The sequence below is a fragment of the Pygocentrus nattereri genome, chromosome 7 (genome assembly GCF_015220715.1).
Source record: "Pygocentrus nattereri isolate fPygNat1 chromosome 7, fPygNat1.pri, whole genome shotgun sequence".
Taxonomy (NCBI): domain Eukaryota; kingdom Metazoa; phylum Chordata; class Actinopteri; order Characiformes; family Serrasalmidae; genus Pygocentrus; species Pygocentrus nattereri.
In genome coordinates, this window is record NC_051217.1 from 42,283,772 (window position 1) to 42,302,184 (window position 18,413).

The following is an 18,413-nucleotide window of genomic DNA, read 5'->3' on the forward strand; positions in this document are numbered from 1 at the left end:
TAATTTCATTTCTCACCACAGAAGTAACATAATTAACAAAAAATAATGTTGGAAGAAAAATAATAAAGGCCCCACAATAAAAGCAAAGCGTACTCATCCAGCAGCTCTAATGACCACAGGAGGCAATGCAAGCAGTTACATAAAGAAAGTAAATTGATTACATGATTAAATGAGATACAGATGTAGATTTCAAACACAATGAAAAGGAAAATCAAAGACCATATATGATATGTTCAGTATAACAGAGTAGTATATTCTCTATATAATCTGAATCAATCTTGAGTGATTTTTCAGTGATCTTGATGGTTGATATCAATACGACAAAGTTCTGCAAAGAGAAAAAAAAATAGATGGAATAAATGGAATAGAAAACAAATGATAAAATGATCACAATATTCACAATAATTTAGGTGTTCTTGCTGCTGCCTCTGCCTAAAAAGAGCCCATGAAGTTATGAATCAGGATAATTAGACTCAAACTCAAGAAATATTGTGAAAATCATAAAAGGAGATTTAGGAATAAATTTGATAATAATCCCAACCATTAACTTACCCAATTTGGTCTCCGAGTTTGACAAATCTACAGCCTGATCTAGTTATTGCCATGGGCAGGATTCCCAGCTTCTTGCTGTACCAAAGCAGAGAGGTTGTTAAATTCAGCACAGAAACGCTTGCAAACGTCGGTCGTACCAGAGATCATGACTGTTTCAAGGTTGCGGCTTTCCATGACACCGAACTTATAAGTAGTACTCTTTTGTACAAAGAGTACAGGGGCAGTTCTTGAGAATGAACGTATTCTTCTCAGCCAGGCTTCACAACTGCCGTGTCTAAAAAGCAGTTTATTTGGTGACTTCAAATCAGGAGCTGCAAAAAGAACCCCAGGATTGGTTTCAAGCATTTTTTCTCTGTGGTCTTTTTAAATTTTTTTTATCTTGGCATTCTTTTCATCCTCATCTCTGATTGTCATCACTTCTGGAGGAATGACAAATCCGGCATACATTGGCCTGACAAGATCCATCTGTGCCATGTTGAAGCAGTGCTCAGCTGGTGTGTAACAGCTCAATTTATTCAGTATTTAAGAGCCCATATGACAATAGCCACACCCCATTCCACACAGCCATGCCCAACTCTATAGCAGAACAGCAACATTCTCACATTCTTTGTCACGTTTTTAACTGACTGTACCTTCTTAATCCATAATGTTTTCCAAAGATAAGAAATATTAAAAGTGAATTATGTTACTGTGTCCCGGGAATCATTACTAATAGGATGCTAGTCTCCACTTCCTCTCATTTCAGAAAGAGAAAAAAATAATGAAATAAAACAAAAATCGTTATTATACTTATACAGACGTGAGGATATATATTATATATATTTTCAGGGCTGTAAAGAGTACTGAAAATCCCTGCTCAATTGCAACTCCTCTTACTGTAGCTTCTTCTGCACTGGGACTCCAAACTAACTTCTCTGTGGCTCCTTTAAGAAGAGTAGCAAGAGGAGTGGTGATGGAACTGAAGTTCCTCACGAACCTTCTATAAAAACTTGCAAAAACTCAACATTTCTGAAGTTCTATAGCCTTATGCTATATGGTCATCTATTGTGATTACATAACCCAATAAAGACACTGTCTGTAAATGGAATTCTCTCCTTTTACAACGAGTAAAAGAGTGTGCAGAATTCGAGTGTCCCGAACAGGGAATACACCAGGACGTCATCTATATATATGCTATAATAAACTTCCCTATCATGTCCTGTAAAATGTACTTTATGAAAGATTGAAAGACTGAGGGGGTATTAGAGCCCAAACGGCATGACAAGGTACTCATAATGACCTCTAGAGGTCACAAAATGGCTTTTCATTCATCTCCGCTGATTCTGATCAAATTGTAGGCCATACGTAGCTGTAGTTTGGTAAAGTACTGGACTCCTCTGAGCTGTTCAAGAGCAACAGTGAACAGAAAAGGGTATAACAATTTCTTGGTGACTTCATTAAGTGATCTGTAATCTATACATGGCCTAACCAGAGGCTGAGGGAGATGTTGGGGGTTGGACAATGCCTTGAGGAGTCAAAATTGGAACTGGAGCTGAAGCTTGGGACCAGATCCAGAGTTGGAGCTGGAGCTGGACAAACTTCTCAGTGGTGGTCGTAATCTTCACGTAGAATGTTTTTGTAAAGGTTGGTCAAGACAAATTGACACAAAAATAAGCTGATCTAAAATCAGTTAATTGTGTCTACATGCCAGTTCCGTCAATACATCAGAAATAAGGTGATCTAAAGTCAGTTAACAAAGCCGGCTCATTCCAACCACTCCTGGCTGCTGTGGTATGAAAGTCCAAGGTGTAGGCAGCGATTACCTTAATGTGTTTTAAATAAGAGTTAAACTTTAGCACTATACGGAGCAATGTAACAAAAATCAACTACATTTGAAGTGTGAGCCATCAATTTTATCAAGCTTACTTACAAGAAAAGTGCTAAGACCAGTTTTGGAACTGGTAGACTGGGGAGCATTACCTGCGTAATGCTGGGTATTGGACTGGGTATTGTCCCAGGAGGTGGCCGTGAGTGTTAACAGCCTGTTGGACGTCTGCATGATGGTGAAGTATTCTGTCAAGCTAGGACAGAATTCATATGCTTGTAGACCACACTGAAGTAAAACAGGTTTATTAACGGAAGGAGTACCCAAAATCAAGACCAATCAGTCCAAAGTCAAAAGCCAAGGTCATGAAAACATGAACCATGATAGAAGTCCAAGAAGTAAAGTCCAGAATCCAGAAAACACGGTCAAACCAGAAATAACAATACTGAGAGGACTAGACAAAAAGCAAGGTCAAAAACAAAAAAACGTCATACACAGAAAAGAAAACAAACAGACAAGAATGCTTGATAAGCCTCTGTAAACAAAGGCAATACTTCTCAGAAGTTCTATGCTAAAGCCTGGTCTTATATCCTGAACTAACTGAAGGCATGGGCCATATTTCCCAGGAAAATGAACAAAAACACACATATTCACATCTAGGATTTGTCAATCGTGTGGGTCTATTTGAAATATGCTTTGTTTAGCAGGCTGGTTTCAACCAGAGTCTCACTCACACCTGTAATCTTACAGGCAGGGTGTGAATACGACTGTGGTTGAAGACACCTGTGTAAGATTTGAACAGTTCTTGATGGTGTCAGTCACGTTTCATTTGACATAGTCCAGTCATTTCTGGAGTTGTTCCAGCTAAACTATCCAGCATCCTGAACCTCTGCAGTGCTCTCTCTGATCATGTACATCAACTGTCAATTTAATTGAATAGAATAAGCGGTGAGCGCCCTCATGAGGCTGAAATAGGATAATGAACACAACAGGAATTCAGGACTTCCTGACTTCCTGCCTGTTGCTTGTTTGTCATGACAAACATGTTTTGTTGGTTAAAAATTCTAACAAACAAACAAAAAATTACTAAAATGTGGTAACTGTTGTTTTTCTGTTTTGGGATCAATAAAGTATCTATCTATCTATCTATCTATCTATCTATCTATCTATCTATCTATCTATCTATCTATCTATCTATCTATCTATCTATCTATCTATCTGTCTGTCTGTCTGTCTGTCTGTCTGTCTGTCTGTCTATCTATCTATAATTGATATGATTGATGCATGTGATCAGTGCGAGCATTGACTGGTGTTTAGAACATCAACAACCCCTGACGTGCTCATCACGTTATCATTTTTATAACCAGACTGGCTTCATGAACTCATTTCAGGTGAAAGTCCTCCAGCGTCTCTCTTGGTAAACCAGTCTTTTAATAGAACGTCATTAATTAGTGACGCTGACGTCTATTAAAATGATCAGAAGCACAAAACACTGAAGGTAAACAGTTTCCATCAGGGAGAACCGAGTGGCTCTGAAATCACTTTTTACACACAAGCAAAGTTTCAGTTTCAGATTTATTTACAACTTAGTTCCAAGTTTAAGTTGAATAAAAACTGGCTTTAAACTCAGGATCACAGATGAGCTCCTTTACTATGTTGATCTGTAGGCGTCTGTTCATAAACATAAACCAGCCCAAACTCATTTACTATAAAATGAAATGGTGTTTGTAGAAATTCAGAAAAAAGCCGCGTCAGTCTCGACTGCATATGTGGACATATTTCTATATTGTGCTCTATTTACACAAAGTTAGGTTAGTTCATCATTTATGTTGAACAGACTCTCCCAAAGTTTTACGCTGCTGCGCTGACGTTGAACCGAGTGCTGCACTGGGTCGGTATGACCAACAGGTCAAAACCAGCTCTAAACAAAGTGACCGCTGGGCCCTGATTGGTGCTCTGGCTTTGCGCTTCTTTCGTTTTGACATGTTACGTTTTTATACGCACAGAAACCAAAAGGAACGATTTCCCAAAATGTAGGAGGAAAAAGTCGGATATTAGACTCTGAAATGTAGTGGAGTGAAAGGAAAAAGTCGCCCAGAATGGAGAAACTTCAGTAAAGTACAGATACAAAAACAACAAGAGAGATAGAAACAGGGAGAGAGATGGGCAGAGACAGAGAGAGACACTGACAAACAGAGAAAGAGAGACAGAGAGAGAGAGAAAGAGAGAGAGAGAGAGTCAGGGAGAGAGAGAGACAGACAGAGAGAGAGAGAGAGAGAGTCAGGGGGACAGAGAGACAGAGAGGGAGAGAGAGAGAGAGAGAGACAGAAAGAGAGAGAGAGAAAGAGAGAGAGAGTCAGGGAGAGAGAGAGACAGAGAGGGAGAGAGAGAGAGAGAGAGAGAGAGAGAGAGAGAGAGAGTCAGGGAGAGAGAGAGAGAGAGAGAGAGAGAGAGAGAGAGAGAGAGAGAGAGAGAGTCAGGGAGAGAGAGAGACAGAGAGAGAGAGAGAGAGAGAGAGAGAGACAGGCAGAAACAGAGCTGGCAGAAAATGCCTTGGTAAATGTGTTCGCTGTAGAGCTTTTAACCTATTTTGACAAGTCAGCAAAACATTTTCACATGACTGTACGAAGCAGAGCAATAAAACAATAGATTGTCTTTAAAAGCAGTTGAATTCATCCCTTAATTTCCTGCCAGGAGGAAAAAAAGAGCTTATGTAATGGCTTTGGGGGGGGAATGACTCTCTCGGGCCGGACTGCTTGTCAAACGGGCATCACTTTTGTCACGTCGTGAAGAATTATGGACCAATAAAATGGAAAATCTAATTTTGTCACCCTTAGTTGCCACCTCACCTTCTCCCTGAGCCACATTTACGGCAGAAAAAGAGCTGTGGTAGAAAACAGCGCGCATGGCCGTGCATTTCAACGAAGACAGACTTCTGAAATGTCATCTCTGATCTGTTTGTCAAACTGCCAGTGAAAACACGCCTAACAAACAGCTATGAACCATCTTGCTCTGGACGGCCTGGTGCTTCTGCTCCGGATAAGAGTACATAGCCTGGCCTGCAGGATCGATATCAGCTACATGAATGCAATTCTATTAGCAGTGAGGTCAGAACTTCTGGACGGATCGAAGCTTATCTTTTGGTCTGTTCACAGTTCATGAATGAGCTTATTAATAACCCCTGTGTTCTGAGCAGGTCCAGACCTGAATAAGCCAAACAGGCCAGAGGTAGGTCTGATAAAAAGGGCTTATATTACCATTTAGAATGTTTTTCATGTCAGGTTTAATCCATTAATCCATTAACCCATTAAAAAGGCCATTTAGATATTACCACAGTAAGCAAACTGCAAGCCAGTGCATCCCAGTACAAACAGTACAGCACCATTAAAAACAATGGAATTGTTCACTTAAACCAATCAGGCATAACATCATGACCACCTCCTTGTTTCTACGCTCATTGTCCATTTCATCAGCTCCACTTACTGTATAGGGTCACTTTGTAGTTCTACAGTTACAGACTGTAGTCCATCTGCACAGTTTGTGTTGGTCATCCTTTAGTCCTTCATCAGTGGTCACAGGACGCTGCCCACAGAGGACGCTGTTGGCTGGATATCTTTGGTTGGTGGACTATTCTCGGTAAATTGGTATCCCAATAAAAATGGTCTTGTGCAATTTCTAACTGGTGTCATTTTAAAAGATTGCATTGGTTGGGAAGATCTTACACAACAAGTGCCAAATATGCTGAAGGTGAAGGAGCTTCTAAAGGTTCTCAAGAAGAACATTATAAACCACTTGATGAATGGAAACAACCACAGAGCCAAAGCACAGGCCTCAACATCCCTGCCAGTGCAATTGCTTTGATAATGTGAAATGTTGAGGAAAGTTCATGAGCAGGTGCATCATGCAAGATTAATCATGGTAGATTAAAGGTCACAAAGGTGAGGGAGACTTCAAAAGTCCTTCAAAAGGATCTGCAAGATGACTTGAAAGCATGTTTGGAAAGAGAAGGGTTGCGCATACGATCACAGGAACGCAGTGAAGTACGAAGGTGGGAGCGTCATGATATGGGGCTGTTTGTTTAGTGTCATCAGCCAAGAAACGTGAGGAGATGAACCAATCAAAGAGACAATGACCCCAAACATACTGCCAAAATAGCTCAAGATTGGTTTCCAGAGAAGGTGCAGGTGCTTGCATGACCTGCTTTGTGAAGAAAATGCATTTAAGTTTAATTTTTTTAGTGTATTTAATATAAAAAGTGCATGTTTATAATAAAAAGATGAGCTCCTTTACTATGTTGATCTGTAGGCGTCTGTTCATAAACATAAACCAGCCCAAACTCATTTACTATAAAATGAAATGGTGTTTGTAGAAATTCAGAAAAAAGCCGCGTCAGTCTCGACTGCATATGTGGACATATTTCTATATTGAGCTCTATTTACACAAAGTTAGGTTAGTTCATCATTTATGTTGAACAGACTCTCCCAAAGTTTTACGCTGCTGCGCTGACGTTGAACCGCGTGCTGCACTGGGTCGGTATGACCAACAGGTCAAAACCAGCTGTAAACAAAGTGACCGCTGGGCCCTGATTGGCGCTCTGGCTTTGCGCTTCTTTCGTTTTGACATGTGACGTTTTTATACACACAGAAACCAAAAGGAACGACAGATTTCTCAAAATGTAGGAGGAAAAAGTCGGATATTAGACTCTGAAATGTAGTGGAGTGAAAGGAAAAAGTAAAAATACTTCAGTAAAGTACAGAGACACAGTAAATTACTTAAGTACAGTAACAAATTACATTTACTCAGTTACCGTCCACCACTGGATATTTGTAGGCATAACTGTTATAACACCTGGAATACAAAAAACAAGAAAAAGTGCTCAGAGACGATTTCGCCTCACTACGCCCTGCATGTATCCCTCCGCCATGAATGGATTAAAATCCATTTTATGCCAAAACTTTGTCACAAAGCTATAATGAAGCAATGTCCCATCTGGTCTATGCTGAGTTTTCACCCTACTAAGATGATTTTGACTGCATCAGAGCACGTCAGCATTGGCTGATGCATGACTTTTTTGCATGTGCATCTGCCTTGCAGGCCCGTCCCAAAGCCCCCTGGTAACAGATGCTCTTAGACCACAGTGACACTGACAAAAACAGAGGATTAGCAGTAAGAGAAGTGATGTGTTTTTAACAAAACAAGCGCAGGGAAGTTTGTGAAATCAGTCTGTTAACAGTCTTTACCTCGGAACGAGAGAAAAGAAGATGGGTCTATATGGTGGGGAGGGGGGGGGGGTGTTGGGTGTTCTGGAAGGAGAAAATAAGGAACAAGCTTTGTTTTGGCAGATGTCTGCAGTTCCAGGGAAAGAGTGAGAGCGGCCCTCCCGTGTACAGCAAGCGTAAATTAACAGATCAAATTTGAGCGATATGGGTTTTCTTCCTCTTTTTTGGGTCGATCTCTTTCTAGACGAGAAAACCACTGTTTATTACTTTTGAAGACCCTTAAACTTCTTTTTTTTTTTTTTTTTTTAACCTGTCATGTCTGGCAATTTTTGCAATCGGAATGGTAATCTGAATGTACTGATGTACCAAACATATTTGTTTTCACAAGAAAAAGCTCTATAGGTTACTAAAGCCTATTCTTGTTAAAGTTTGTATTTTATTTGTTTGGCCAGGCCTGACAGGCAATAAAGGAGAGGACAGGAAAGAAAGAGAAGAAGGGAGAAAAAAAAAACTGATATTAATAATAATAATCAATCATAAAAATGATAATTAAATAAGTAAATAAATAAATAGAAAAAAAAAAAATAAAATAAAAGAAACAAAAAGAAAGAAACAGAAAAAACAAATAAAATAAGTAAATAACCAGACAACTAAAAAAAAAAAAAATAAATAAATAAAAGAAAAAATAAAAAAGACCCTTAAACTTCACGGAGTGCTTTATAATAAACTTGATCATAGTGACATCTACATTTTATACGCATAAGGTGCAATTTCACCTTATGAGACAAACGCCCTCATGCGTGACCTCCATACGCACAGATACAGGATTACGTGTCTGCTTTAGTGAATTGATGCCTGCAGCAAAACAAGAGCTTTTATAAATCTATTGCTGTGCTGAAGCTTTTTAATTTTATTTGAATCCTTTGTTGTTTTGTTATTTATTTTTTGTCTTTTTCTTTTTCCCTCTGTTGATGTTTCACAAAGAAAGTCCACTTGAAAGGTGCACTTGAAAGTATCCTACTCTTTTTCTGTTATTGTTTAAATTATTAAAAAAAAAAAAAAAAACATTGCTCAGAAGTTTGGGGCAGCACATCTAACATAAACTGGGGTAATATAAGGACAGCTTGTATGAGGACCCACCGTAGCATTTACTGAAACGTTTCCAGATTTTGCTCAATTCGCGGTAAACAGTTTGGCCTTTGTTGGACTACATTTCCCATAATGCATCGGTGATGACGTGGCCGCGCGGCCCGGCTCAGCTGATAAAACCCCGTGACTGTGTCCCTCAGCTGAGAGCGATGGCTGCAGCGGAGGGGTGAGCGTGTTTCTAGCACTTTGTAGGACTTATTTCACTGAAGTCAGGTTCTCGAAGCCTTTAATTTTAGTCTTTTCAGCTTTTTTGTTTTAAGTTATCTCAAGCGGGCTTTTACTCATGTAGCTGCTTTGCCGGCTTCAAATTCGCCAGCTTCTAGCTCGAATTTTCCGTTCCACCTTAAATGGTGCAGCAGTTCCATTCTCGTATCTCAGCTTGAAGCGCCAGAATGGGACTGCTGCACCATTTAAGGTGGAACGTGAAAGTTCGAACAAGAAGCTGGTAAATAAGACGCTGGCTTTAGCTTCTGTTCTTACATGCTGGGTGGAGGTGAAAGCAGAAGCATGTGCCGCGTTTTCAGGTTATTTTCTTAGTTATTTTCTCTGTCCAGTTTATCGTTATTTGTCGAAGGACTTGAGCTAAAATGCTTCAAATGTGTGAGCTGGTTGTCATTCTTAAAGGGGCAATTCGTCATTTTTCTCAAAGTCTCTGCATAATTCTGTTGTTGAAATGTAAACAAAGTCATTCAGAGTGGTTTGATATGAAATGATTTATTATAGACAAACTTCGAGACTAAGATTCCTTTATAGTGGTGCTGATAGGAACCAGGAGTCACCATGTCTACAACACAAATATAGCCGCCTACACGAGTCTTCTGTGTTTTCATATGTAATAATAATAATAATAATAATAATAATAATAATAATTAATGGGGAAAACAGTGGTCTAAATGGGGGGAAAGATCTAGTTTCCTTGGGTGGGCTATTTCACCTAGACCACCCTTCTCATATCCTTCCACCGTGAATGGATTAAAATAAACAGATTAAAAATGTTTGAGACTAAAAACTTTGTCTCATTAAACTGTGTCTCAGTCATCAGGCACCGCATTCATAACCGTTTCATGTAATAACTCTGTGAGGGGGCTTTTGGAGGTGGACGTCTGGTTCCTATCACCACCACTATGATCAGTTCTGTCTGTAAATTTATCTAGAACGGAGCTTTTTGCGCCAAACCACTCGGTGACTTTCTTGACATGTTGCCCATTTCATTATGCAGGAATTCTGAAACATCGAAACTTGAACTTTTTTCCTGCAAAATGTAACTGAATTAAAAGTTTATCTTTATCTAGCTCTCTTTATAGCTGCCTGTGCCGACCCTGCATGGATTTCTCTTGCCGTTACTTCACGTCTTGATCTTTGGCCGTTCGAAGGTCATTTCTTGACGACCGAGGAGGTTTCCGTAGGGATTTAAACTTTGCTCATATCAGTCTTTTAATGCCACGTTATGATCCGATGATATTTTATCAGCGCTGAGCTCCTCTCCCGCTTGTGCAACAGTCTGAGAGAGTTATCTGATTTAGAGCAGTAAAAATGCAGGACTCTGATCCTAATACGAAACTTTCGGAAGAGAAGTGAGCTCAGTGGGACTCGGATCAGCATCAAGTGGTCAGTTCCGGCAGTGCTGACCTGCAGACCACCCGAGGAAGTTCACCGCAGGTCTGCTGAAATCGTGAGAGCAGGGTTTTTCATCCCGGCATACGTGATCAGTAACACCGAGTTGCGTGACCCTAATGTGGCGGTCATGAGCTTCTCTTCCCTTTTCTAATGCAGCTGTTTCGCTGACATGTGCAAGTGGGCCGAATTAATGCATCTCCTGCATCGATGTGTCTCGTAGTACTTGTGTGATGACCAGGCTTTAGAGCAAGTTTGCGTGGGTAATAGATAGGTAATAGATAGGTAATAGATAGGGGTCACCCGGTTATCAGCCTCACCGATAAACAGAGCTGATATCCACTGTTATTTTAAGACATATTTACATTATTTATTACTGTTATCTGTGCAAAGCATTACTTTACATTCTCATATTAAACACGCTCGTTTAATGCAAGTTGTGATTTTTCACACTACAGACATCGCGTTCATGATAAATGAATATCAGCCCCAAAATATCGGTTATTAGTGTCTCATTACTAATAATCGTGCTCAGCTCCTAGTTTAGGTGGCTGGTTTTGTAGTACAGCTGATGTTGGGATGTGATGCCAGACACAGGCTGCCTGTCCTTGATTGTGAATATTCTTTATATTAAAGGGGCAGTCGTGGGCTGTAGGTTACGGACCCAGCCCTGTGACCGGAAGGTCACCGGTTCGATCCCCTCAGCTGACAGTCCATGACTGAAGTGCCCTTGATCAAGACACCTAACCCCCAATTGCTCCCCGGGTGCTGTGGATAGGGCTGCTCACTGCTCTGGGCAAGTGTGCTCACTGCCCCCTAGTGTGTGTGTGTTCACTAGTGTGCATGTGGGTGTTTCGCTGCACGTATGGGTTAAATGCAGAGGTCTAATTCCACAGTGTGCGAACACGGAGACATGGTTGTTAATTCTATTCTGGTGCTGACGGTCAGCGATATATTACAGCACCATATGCTTTTCTGAGTATATTATGACAAAGTCCATGTAGAAAAATCGGCTTACTCAGTGAAGAACCTGGCAACCCGCCCCGGTCAGTTATCTCCTGTCATATGACAGCAGAATCTTATCTCTTTGAATGGTGAGAGACCTATAAACCCCGAACTGCACGCCACATTAAACAGCTCAATAACAGATTTGAATCCCAAGTACAGTCTTTTTATAGCGTCAGCCTTTACACACAAGCTGACTGGCTCTCTTTACTGAAGGGTGTGCAGCTGCCATGATACAACTGCACTGTGCACTTTTCAACCAGCGAATTGTCCGACCCCATTTATTATGAGAGTGTAATTACTCTTGATTAATTGAATTTAGTACAGTACATTAAAAAAATCATCATTTTTGTAGTTTTTATTATTTTTTTTAATATACCGCTTTTTTTTGCTCATCATTTATCATAAAATATCATTTATGAAAGTGTCTTGACGTATTGCAAAAATATTTTTGCCACTTTGCTCTCCCCTGAGCAGCACGCTGCTTCTGCTAAACATGTATTATGTATTAGTAATTAATTCATGATTTCTCTCCACGTTTGAAACGTGAAACATGGTGAATGTTAGCCTTATTCTAGTTCTGAAAACTAGACATTTTTACATTTTTTGATGATTTGAAACCCGCGACGTTGAGCCGGACCTGTGTTTTAATTATTTGAATCAAGCCTTCAATTAAATGAAGCTGTTTTGATGTATTTTCAGTGCAACATTCATTTCTTCTGAACTTCTTTGTGAACGTGTGTTGCAGAAAAGCGGTGTACTGGTTGGGGAAAGACACCCTGCGAGTGTCGGCTGCTCTGTTTGCGGAGAACCGGCGGCGACTATGTGAGGGTCTGCGGGCCAAACAGGGACTTCAGCCCAAATCACTGGTGCTGCTTCAGGGAGGAGAGCAGAAGCAGAGATACTGCACTGACACTGATGTCGTCTTCAGACAGGTAGAGTCGCACACGGTCATGTGTCTCCAGATACACTCACTGAGCTCTTTATTAGAAACACCTCCTTGTTTCTACGCTCACTGTCCATTTTATTAGCTCCACTTACTGTATAGCTGCACTTTGTAGTTGTAGACTGTAGTCCATCTGTTTCTCTGATACTTTGTCTATTAATGAATGATCAGTTACAGTATCATCCCTAATTTGACGTACTGATAACGCAGACAGATGGTCAGTAGCCGTCTTATAATCTGATGAAAGCCTGAATGGCCTGTACTGCGACATGGTTATTCCAGCAATGTGTGAAAATCTGTGTATGACTCCCGTCTCTCGTGCAGGAGTCCTTCTTCCACTGGACCTTTGGAGTGACCGAGGCTGACTGCTATGGAGCTGTTGATGTGGACACCTGCAAAGCCTTCCTCTTCATCCCTAAACTGCCCGAGAGCTACGCTACCTGGATGGGAGAGTGAGTCCCACACCCACACACACATACTCTGTCCACACACTCGCAAAGAGATGGATGTGTCACTCATTCTCTTTTTTTACATACACCGACAGTATCAACTGGTCTGTGACCAGCAAATGTTATAAAGCCCTAACTGGGTGTTGAGTAGCTCCACTTACTGCTAGTTTAAAAAACCTGGTCATTTTGGTCATTTTTTAAAAAATACTTCATATATTCTGTAACAGGACGCCAGTATTCCCACGTGGGAATATTACCTTTAAACATGCCGAGTGATACTCCCAGTGTACCGAAACAGCTGGGCTGATTGAAAGCTCTCTATACTACAGGCACGTCATACCTGTACAAAAAGCCACGTATTCTACACCGTACATTTAATGACCTCCCAAACCGCGGCGTCCAGCTTCAGACAAAACTGTTTGCAGTCTTGTAAGTAACAGGGAAACGGCTTCAGGCTAAGCTGTGCGGCCTCAGACAGTAAAGTTTATGACATTCACAATTCAGTTCCCTGCTACAAGACTAACAGTGGTTTTGTGGTCAAATAAAAAAATGACCTTATACTACAACCACAACTCGCTGGACTTTTATGTTCTTTTATTTAACAAAGTATAAGATTCCACTTGAAATCACTGTGTTTGTTGAAATGTCCACTTCAGTGCCAGGCACTGTCTCAAAATTAGAGGAAGAATGGAAATCACTGATTATGTGGATTTTTCATGATGTTAGACATTCTGATTGATGGGCGCATGAGTAAAGCTGCCGTGTGTGCGTTTGTTTATTGAAATGAGTAGCATTCCTGAATGTGGACATACTTAAATATGCCGTCATGTGTCTTTACAGACGCACAGACTTAAAAAGAAAGCCTGTCTTGACGTTTGGATCTCTGAACCCTCACAAGACATTCTCCTTCACCGAGTTCTCCTTGAATTCTCTTTTAACACACTCACAATCATCCAGTTCCTCTCTGTTTCGTTGGTACAGGGAACCTACACTACAAAATGTTTGTCCACATGTTGCATGCAGTTCCACATTTCCACCAGGGAGGGCTCCAAATCTCAAGAATCTTAAATGGTGTACCTTAAGATGCTGGAAATTAGTTTGTATGGCAAAAATGAATAGTAACAGTGATTTCTATCTGATGTTATTGCCAAAACAAACAACAAAATACAGCATTTGGCCATCTGTGTCTGCAGGATCTACCCAAAAGAACACTTCAAGGAGAAGTATGCTCTGGAAGAGGTGCACTACACCTGCGACGTGAGTTGGACCGACACCAAAAATGCAACAAATTTCGTTTTATAGACATTTTCCTTAAAGGTAAACCAACATTCAGACAGTAGGTGGGGGAAAAGAGAAGCACACCCTTCCTAATTCCACAGTCATTAATCCAGGTGCTACTTAACGTACTTCCGGCGCCGCTGTGGGTGGCAGCCTTTCCAGTAGCTCCATGTTTTGTGTAGTGTTTTTGCACTTTTTTCTTACTTTTTCTCTCTTTCTGATTGCGTTTATTACTTTTTAGTGACAGTTTTGTTTGTACAGAGGGCATGGAGCCTGTTTTCATGCATATGGGTAGGCAAAATTTCCTTCGGGATCAATAAAGTATCTACCTACTTACCTACCTAATCAAGATTGATCATCAAAAGTGTCACTATCTCTGAGAAAGCAAAGCAGTTTTGGCAGTTTGGTGTTCTGGAGCGCTCGGCTGTGTGTCTACATCATCCCAAGAAGAAAAGACATCAGCCTCAGAGAAGCAGCATTTGCTGCTCATTGATCTGGAATGGGATATAAGGCCTCCGAACAATCTGAAATTCACCGTTCTGCTGCGAGAAGGATTGTTTACGAATGGAGTCTTCCTGACGGTTGCTAAAACACCCGATTAGTTTCTGTATTTGTTTAGCTGGAACATGATGCGCCTCCAGGGTGGATATTTGCATCCCTTTTGCGATTGAAGACGTCAGCCCTTGGTTCAGCTTAAATTTACGGCATTTGGCAGACACTCCTATCCAGAGCGACTTACAACTTGACCATTTTTACATAGGTAGGTGAAATTAGTATTGGGAGTCTTGCCCAAGGACTCTGGTATAGTTCAGGGTTCTTGCTTGAGCCGAGGATTGAACCCAAGTCCATAGTGTTGAAGGCCGAGGTGTTACCCACTACACCATACCAAGCTTCATGAGTGATCTTTCGATGAGGATTGAGGTACAGGAGAAGTCTAATATAAGCGGATGTTTCATAGACGTCTCTGAGGGTCTATAAAGGATGGTTTTATCATCAATTAACCACCATACACTTAAAAAGTGAATGTAAGCCCCAAGCGTTTGGAAACATTGTGCTGCATCCTGATTGGTGGTTGACCATCTGAAGCAGTCCTTTAACATTCTCTCTCTGACTTTGACTTTGGTTCGAACATACAAGGTCATTGCACATTGAATTGCAGGTGTCCGGCGCCGACACTCCGCATTGATGCTCTTCGAGTTTCTCATCACCACCCCCCCCCTCCAATTTTCTCCCCAATTTCAATGTGTCCACCTGCTAGTTAGAACTCCCTTAGTCACACGATGCCACCAGCGTGAGGAGGGTGAAAGCCATCACGGGCTTCCTCAGGCTCCTGTGAAGCGCCGATGCATCTTTTCAAACTGCCGCTAACGCAGCTTCGTTGGACAGCTGGACGCTCGGAGGATTCCATGCACATGAAGTAAAAGTGGAACAGCTCTGAACCTGGTAACAACTTCATCAGGTTGTCCAGGAATCCGTTTCACAAACCCACAGAAGAAGTGTTGGCGTAATCTAGGAGGAACGTGAGGATTAAAGTAGAGGAAGAAGAGCAGCTGTGGGATTCGCTGTGCTTATTTTACAGTTTTGAAGCTCATCTCTCTCTGTGGAGGAGACGAGCTGTGACTGCTCAGGAGTTCACCCCAGAATTCTCAGTGCAGCTCTTTTTAGGATTCCCGTCTGACTTTTCAAACGTTCGTGGTCGTATCCGGGCAGACGAGGGAAAGCGTTGTCAGGTTGAGCTTTTATGGGAAAAGTTCATTTCGGTCAGTTTCACTTCAGTAGTTGAGGTGAAGGTTCGCTGCACTTTGACAGAAATGTTTGAATTGTCTGGACGAGTTGAGTGTTGACGAGCTCACGTTTTGTTTGCAGATCGCTGAAGTCCTGACCAACTTCAAGCCATCGGTCCTCCTCACACTGGTAAGGCACTATTTTATGTCACAAGGCTGTGACATGAAATGAGTTTCCTCCTAAAACGTTTTAAAAGAGTAATCCGACAAAAGGCGTCCAATTACGTTTACCCCCTGGCTCCAAGTGTAGATCCGACAAGACGTGATGCTGTCTGAAGTTTGCATCTTTAGTTTTGTGCTGGAGCTACGAGGCTAATGAAGCTAACAATATTACAGTAGAAAACATGTATGTATGTATGTATGTATGTATGTATGTCAGAAACCACACTGTTTTAGGCCGAATCCCATTTCACCCCTCGCCCCTACCACTTAGCCCTTAGCCCTCCTGTTTAGGGGCAGGGTGTCCTGACTGTTGTTGGGATAGAGGGGTAGGGCGAAGCTTTAGGACTACATGGCCCTCCAAATGGATTTTTTTCAGAGAAATGCTCTAAACAGTGTTATGAGGAAAAATGTAAAACGGGCAAGATGCTGAGGAGGAGACCAAAGAAACCCACAATGATGTTTTATCATCCTTTTCTTCATAATAAGCATAAAATATTGCTAGTAGTGTGCTAATGTCTTGGTAGTTAGCTGGCTATATGTCCTGTTCCACAGTCCAGCAGTTCTGACGCCTGAAGTGCCAGAATGAAACTGCTGCTCCATTTAAGGTGGAACAGGAAAATTTGAACAAGAAGCTGAAGAATTGGGGCTGGGCGATCATCATTTTGAAGGCACGTGATACCCTAAATGTAGCTAAAGCCCAGAATCTCTCTCTCTCTCTCTCTCTCTCTCTCTCTCTCTCTCTCTCTCTCTCTCTCTCTCTCTCTCTCTCTCTCTCTCTCTCTCTCTCTCTCTCTCTCTCTCTCTCTCTCTCTCTCTCTCTCTCAGAGAGGTGTGAATACCGACAGTGGCAGTGTCACTCGTGAAGCGTCCTTTGAAGGAATCAGTCGGTGAGTTTCGCTCATTTTCTTCTATTCAGCTGCTGTTAATGTTCTTTACTGTATGTTATTCCTACTCAACACTGACTGTGGTCAAATAAACAGTAACAAGTACAAACAGACGAACACATCCAGTGCTGCCCTTTCATGAACTCGCTAAGGGTGGTCTGTGTCTCATCTTTGATGCAGTGTATAAACATACCGCTCACTGTCCCGTCTGTACAGTCCATAAACGGGAACTGCGCTACAAAACCAGCTCATTTCTAAATTTATGTGAGTCGTGAAAAAAAAAAAAACAGTACATTTACATATTCACCCACTCGGCTAAGTAGTGTTTCAGCCTGGACTGCTTTTTAAGTATGGTACAATACACAGCAACCAATCAGAACAGAGCTCATTTGCATATATCTGTGATATGTCCTTAAGGCAGGTTAGCAAACGCAGCCGGTTTAATTCTAAAGGATAAAAAGAAAGAAAATATGAAAATAAAATTGGTCAAAAAATGTGTTTGATTTTTTTTTTTGTGATTTAATTTTTTTTTTATTTTTTTTTTTTTAAATAAGCTTTTTTTCTGTTGTAGCTTCCAAGTGAACAACACCTTCCTGCACCCTGTAATCGTGGAATGGTAAGATGCCTTCAGACACACTGCTGTCCTGTTGTAGTGCTTCAGTCCAGACCCCCTCGCTGGCTGTGTTTACATGCAAAGATATTTGCCAGTCTGAGTTGAACACATTCTGATTATAGATGAAGACTGAGGTGTTTATATGCTCACTGTACTCAACAATCTGATCATAATCTTTTACATGCTCACTACAAGTAATCAAATCCAAAAAGTGTGTAGATGTTACCATGACAACGAGCATCACGTGAGTCCAGTCACAGAGAGATGAGCAGCAGTGAGCAGTGCTTGTGTTTTTAATTACCTTGAAAATATGTCAGACCCAGAAAAATGTACCTCACATGTCCTTATTAAAGAAGGCCGAGAGGAAGACGTTGTGTTATGAGACACATAAGCTGGACGTCCGTCCCACCGCCGTCTTTTAAAGATCAGAGCATGAACTTCGTCTCCTCTGCAGACCAGTTTCTGCTTCAGAACTGCAGAACGGACTTAAACTTTCCGATAGGGAATGTAATCAGATAGAGGCATTTACACGGATATTATTCTTCTATTTAATGGATCATTTACAGGATTACCCACCTCGTTCAGTCGGATATCAATTGTATTCCGAATGGCCTCAATTGGACTAGATTATTCCAACTGAGGAGTTGACATGGACAGATTCTATTCCGATTGAGCTGTTAGTCAGATTATTAATGATATCAGGCTGCATGTAAACGTGATTACTGAGCATCTCCACTGCCACTATAGTGACCACAACATGTTTTGCGTTAGGCATCCTTCAACAATGGTCACTTTTTGACCACAGAGGTGCTCTTGGCTGGATATTTGATAAATACTGGTCTACCACCTACAAATGATCTGGACAGCAATGACCCTGTGGTCAGAAACTGACCGGTCATGAAGACGGCTGATAAACAGTGCAGCAACAAAGCGGCTACAGTCTGTGATTGTACA

The 18,413-nt window shown here is 41.3% G+C and overlaps 1 protein-coding gene and 1 long non-coding RNA gene across 3 annotated transcripts in view; one reads left to right on the forward strand and one right to left on the reverse strand.

Annotated features, from left to right (window-relative positions):
* Positions 1–18,413, reverse strand: part of LOC119263700 — a 25,102-nt gene continuing 6,689 nt past the window's right edge. Inside the window, exons 2-3 of the long non-coding RNA XR_005130476.1 lie at positions 553–627; positions 1–328 (exon numbers count right to left, since the gene is read on the reverse strand). This is a non-coding gene — a long non-coding RNA (uncharacterized LOC119263700). The remainder of the gene's footprint in view (positions 329–552; positions 628–18,413) is intronic.
* pepd (peptidase D) overlaps positions 8,844–18,413 on the forward strand; it is a 27,210-nt gene continuing 17,640 nt past the window's right edge. Inside the window, exons 1-7 of one of the 2 annotated variants that reach the window (XM_017717179.2) lie at positions 8,844–8,890; positions 12,092–12,278; positions 12,614–12,741; positions 13,932–13,995; positions 15,883–15,930; positions 16,788–16,849; positions 17,418–17,462. In XM_017717179.2, coding sequence (XP_017572668.1) covers positions 8,874–8,890; positions 12,092–12,278; positions 12,614–12,741; positions 13,932–13,995; positions 15,883–15,930; positions 16,788–16,849; positions 17,418–17,462 — 551 coding nt within the window. In that variant the 5' untranslated portion in view covers positions 8,844–8,873. Of the gene's footprint in view, positions 8,891–9,216; positions 9,249–12,091; positions 12,279–12,613; positions 12,742–13,931; positions 13,996–15,882; positions 15,931–16,787; positions 16,850–17,417; positions 17,463–18,413 lie in introns of those variants that run through there. The other variant, XM_037540105.1, reaches the window with a different exon arrangement.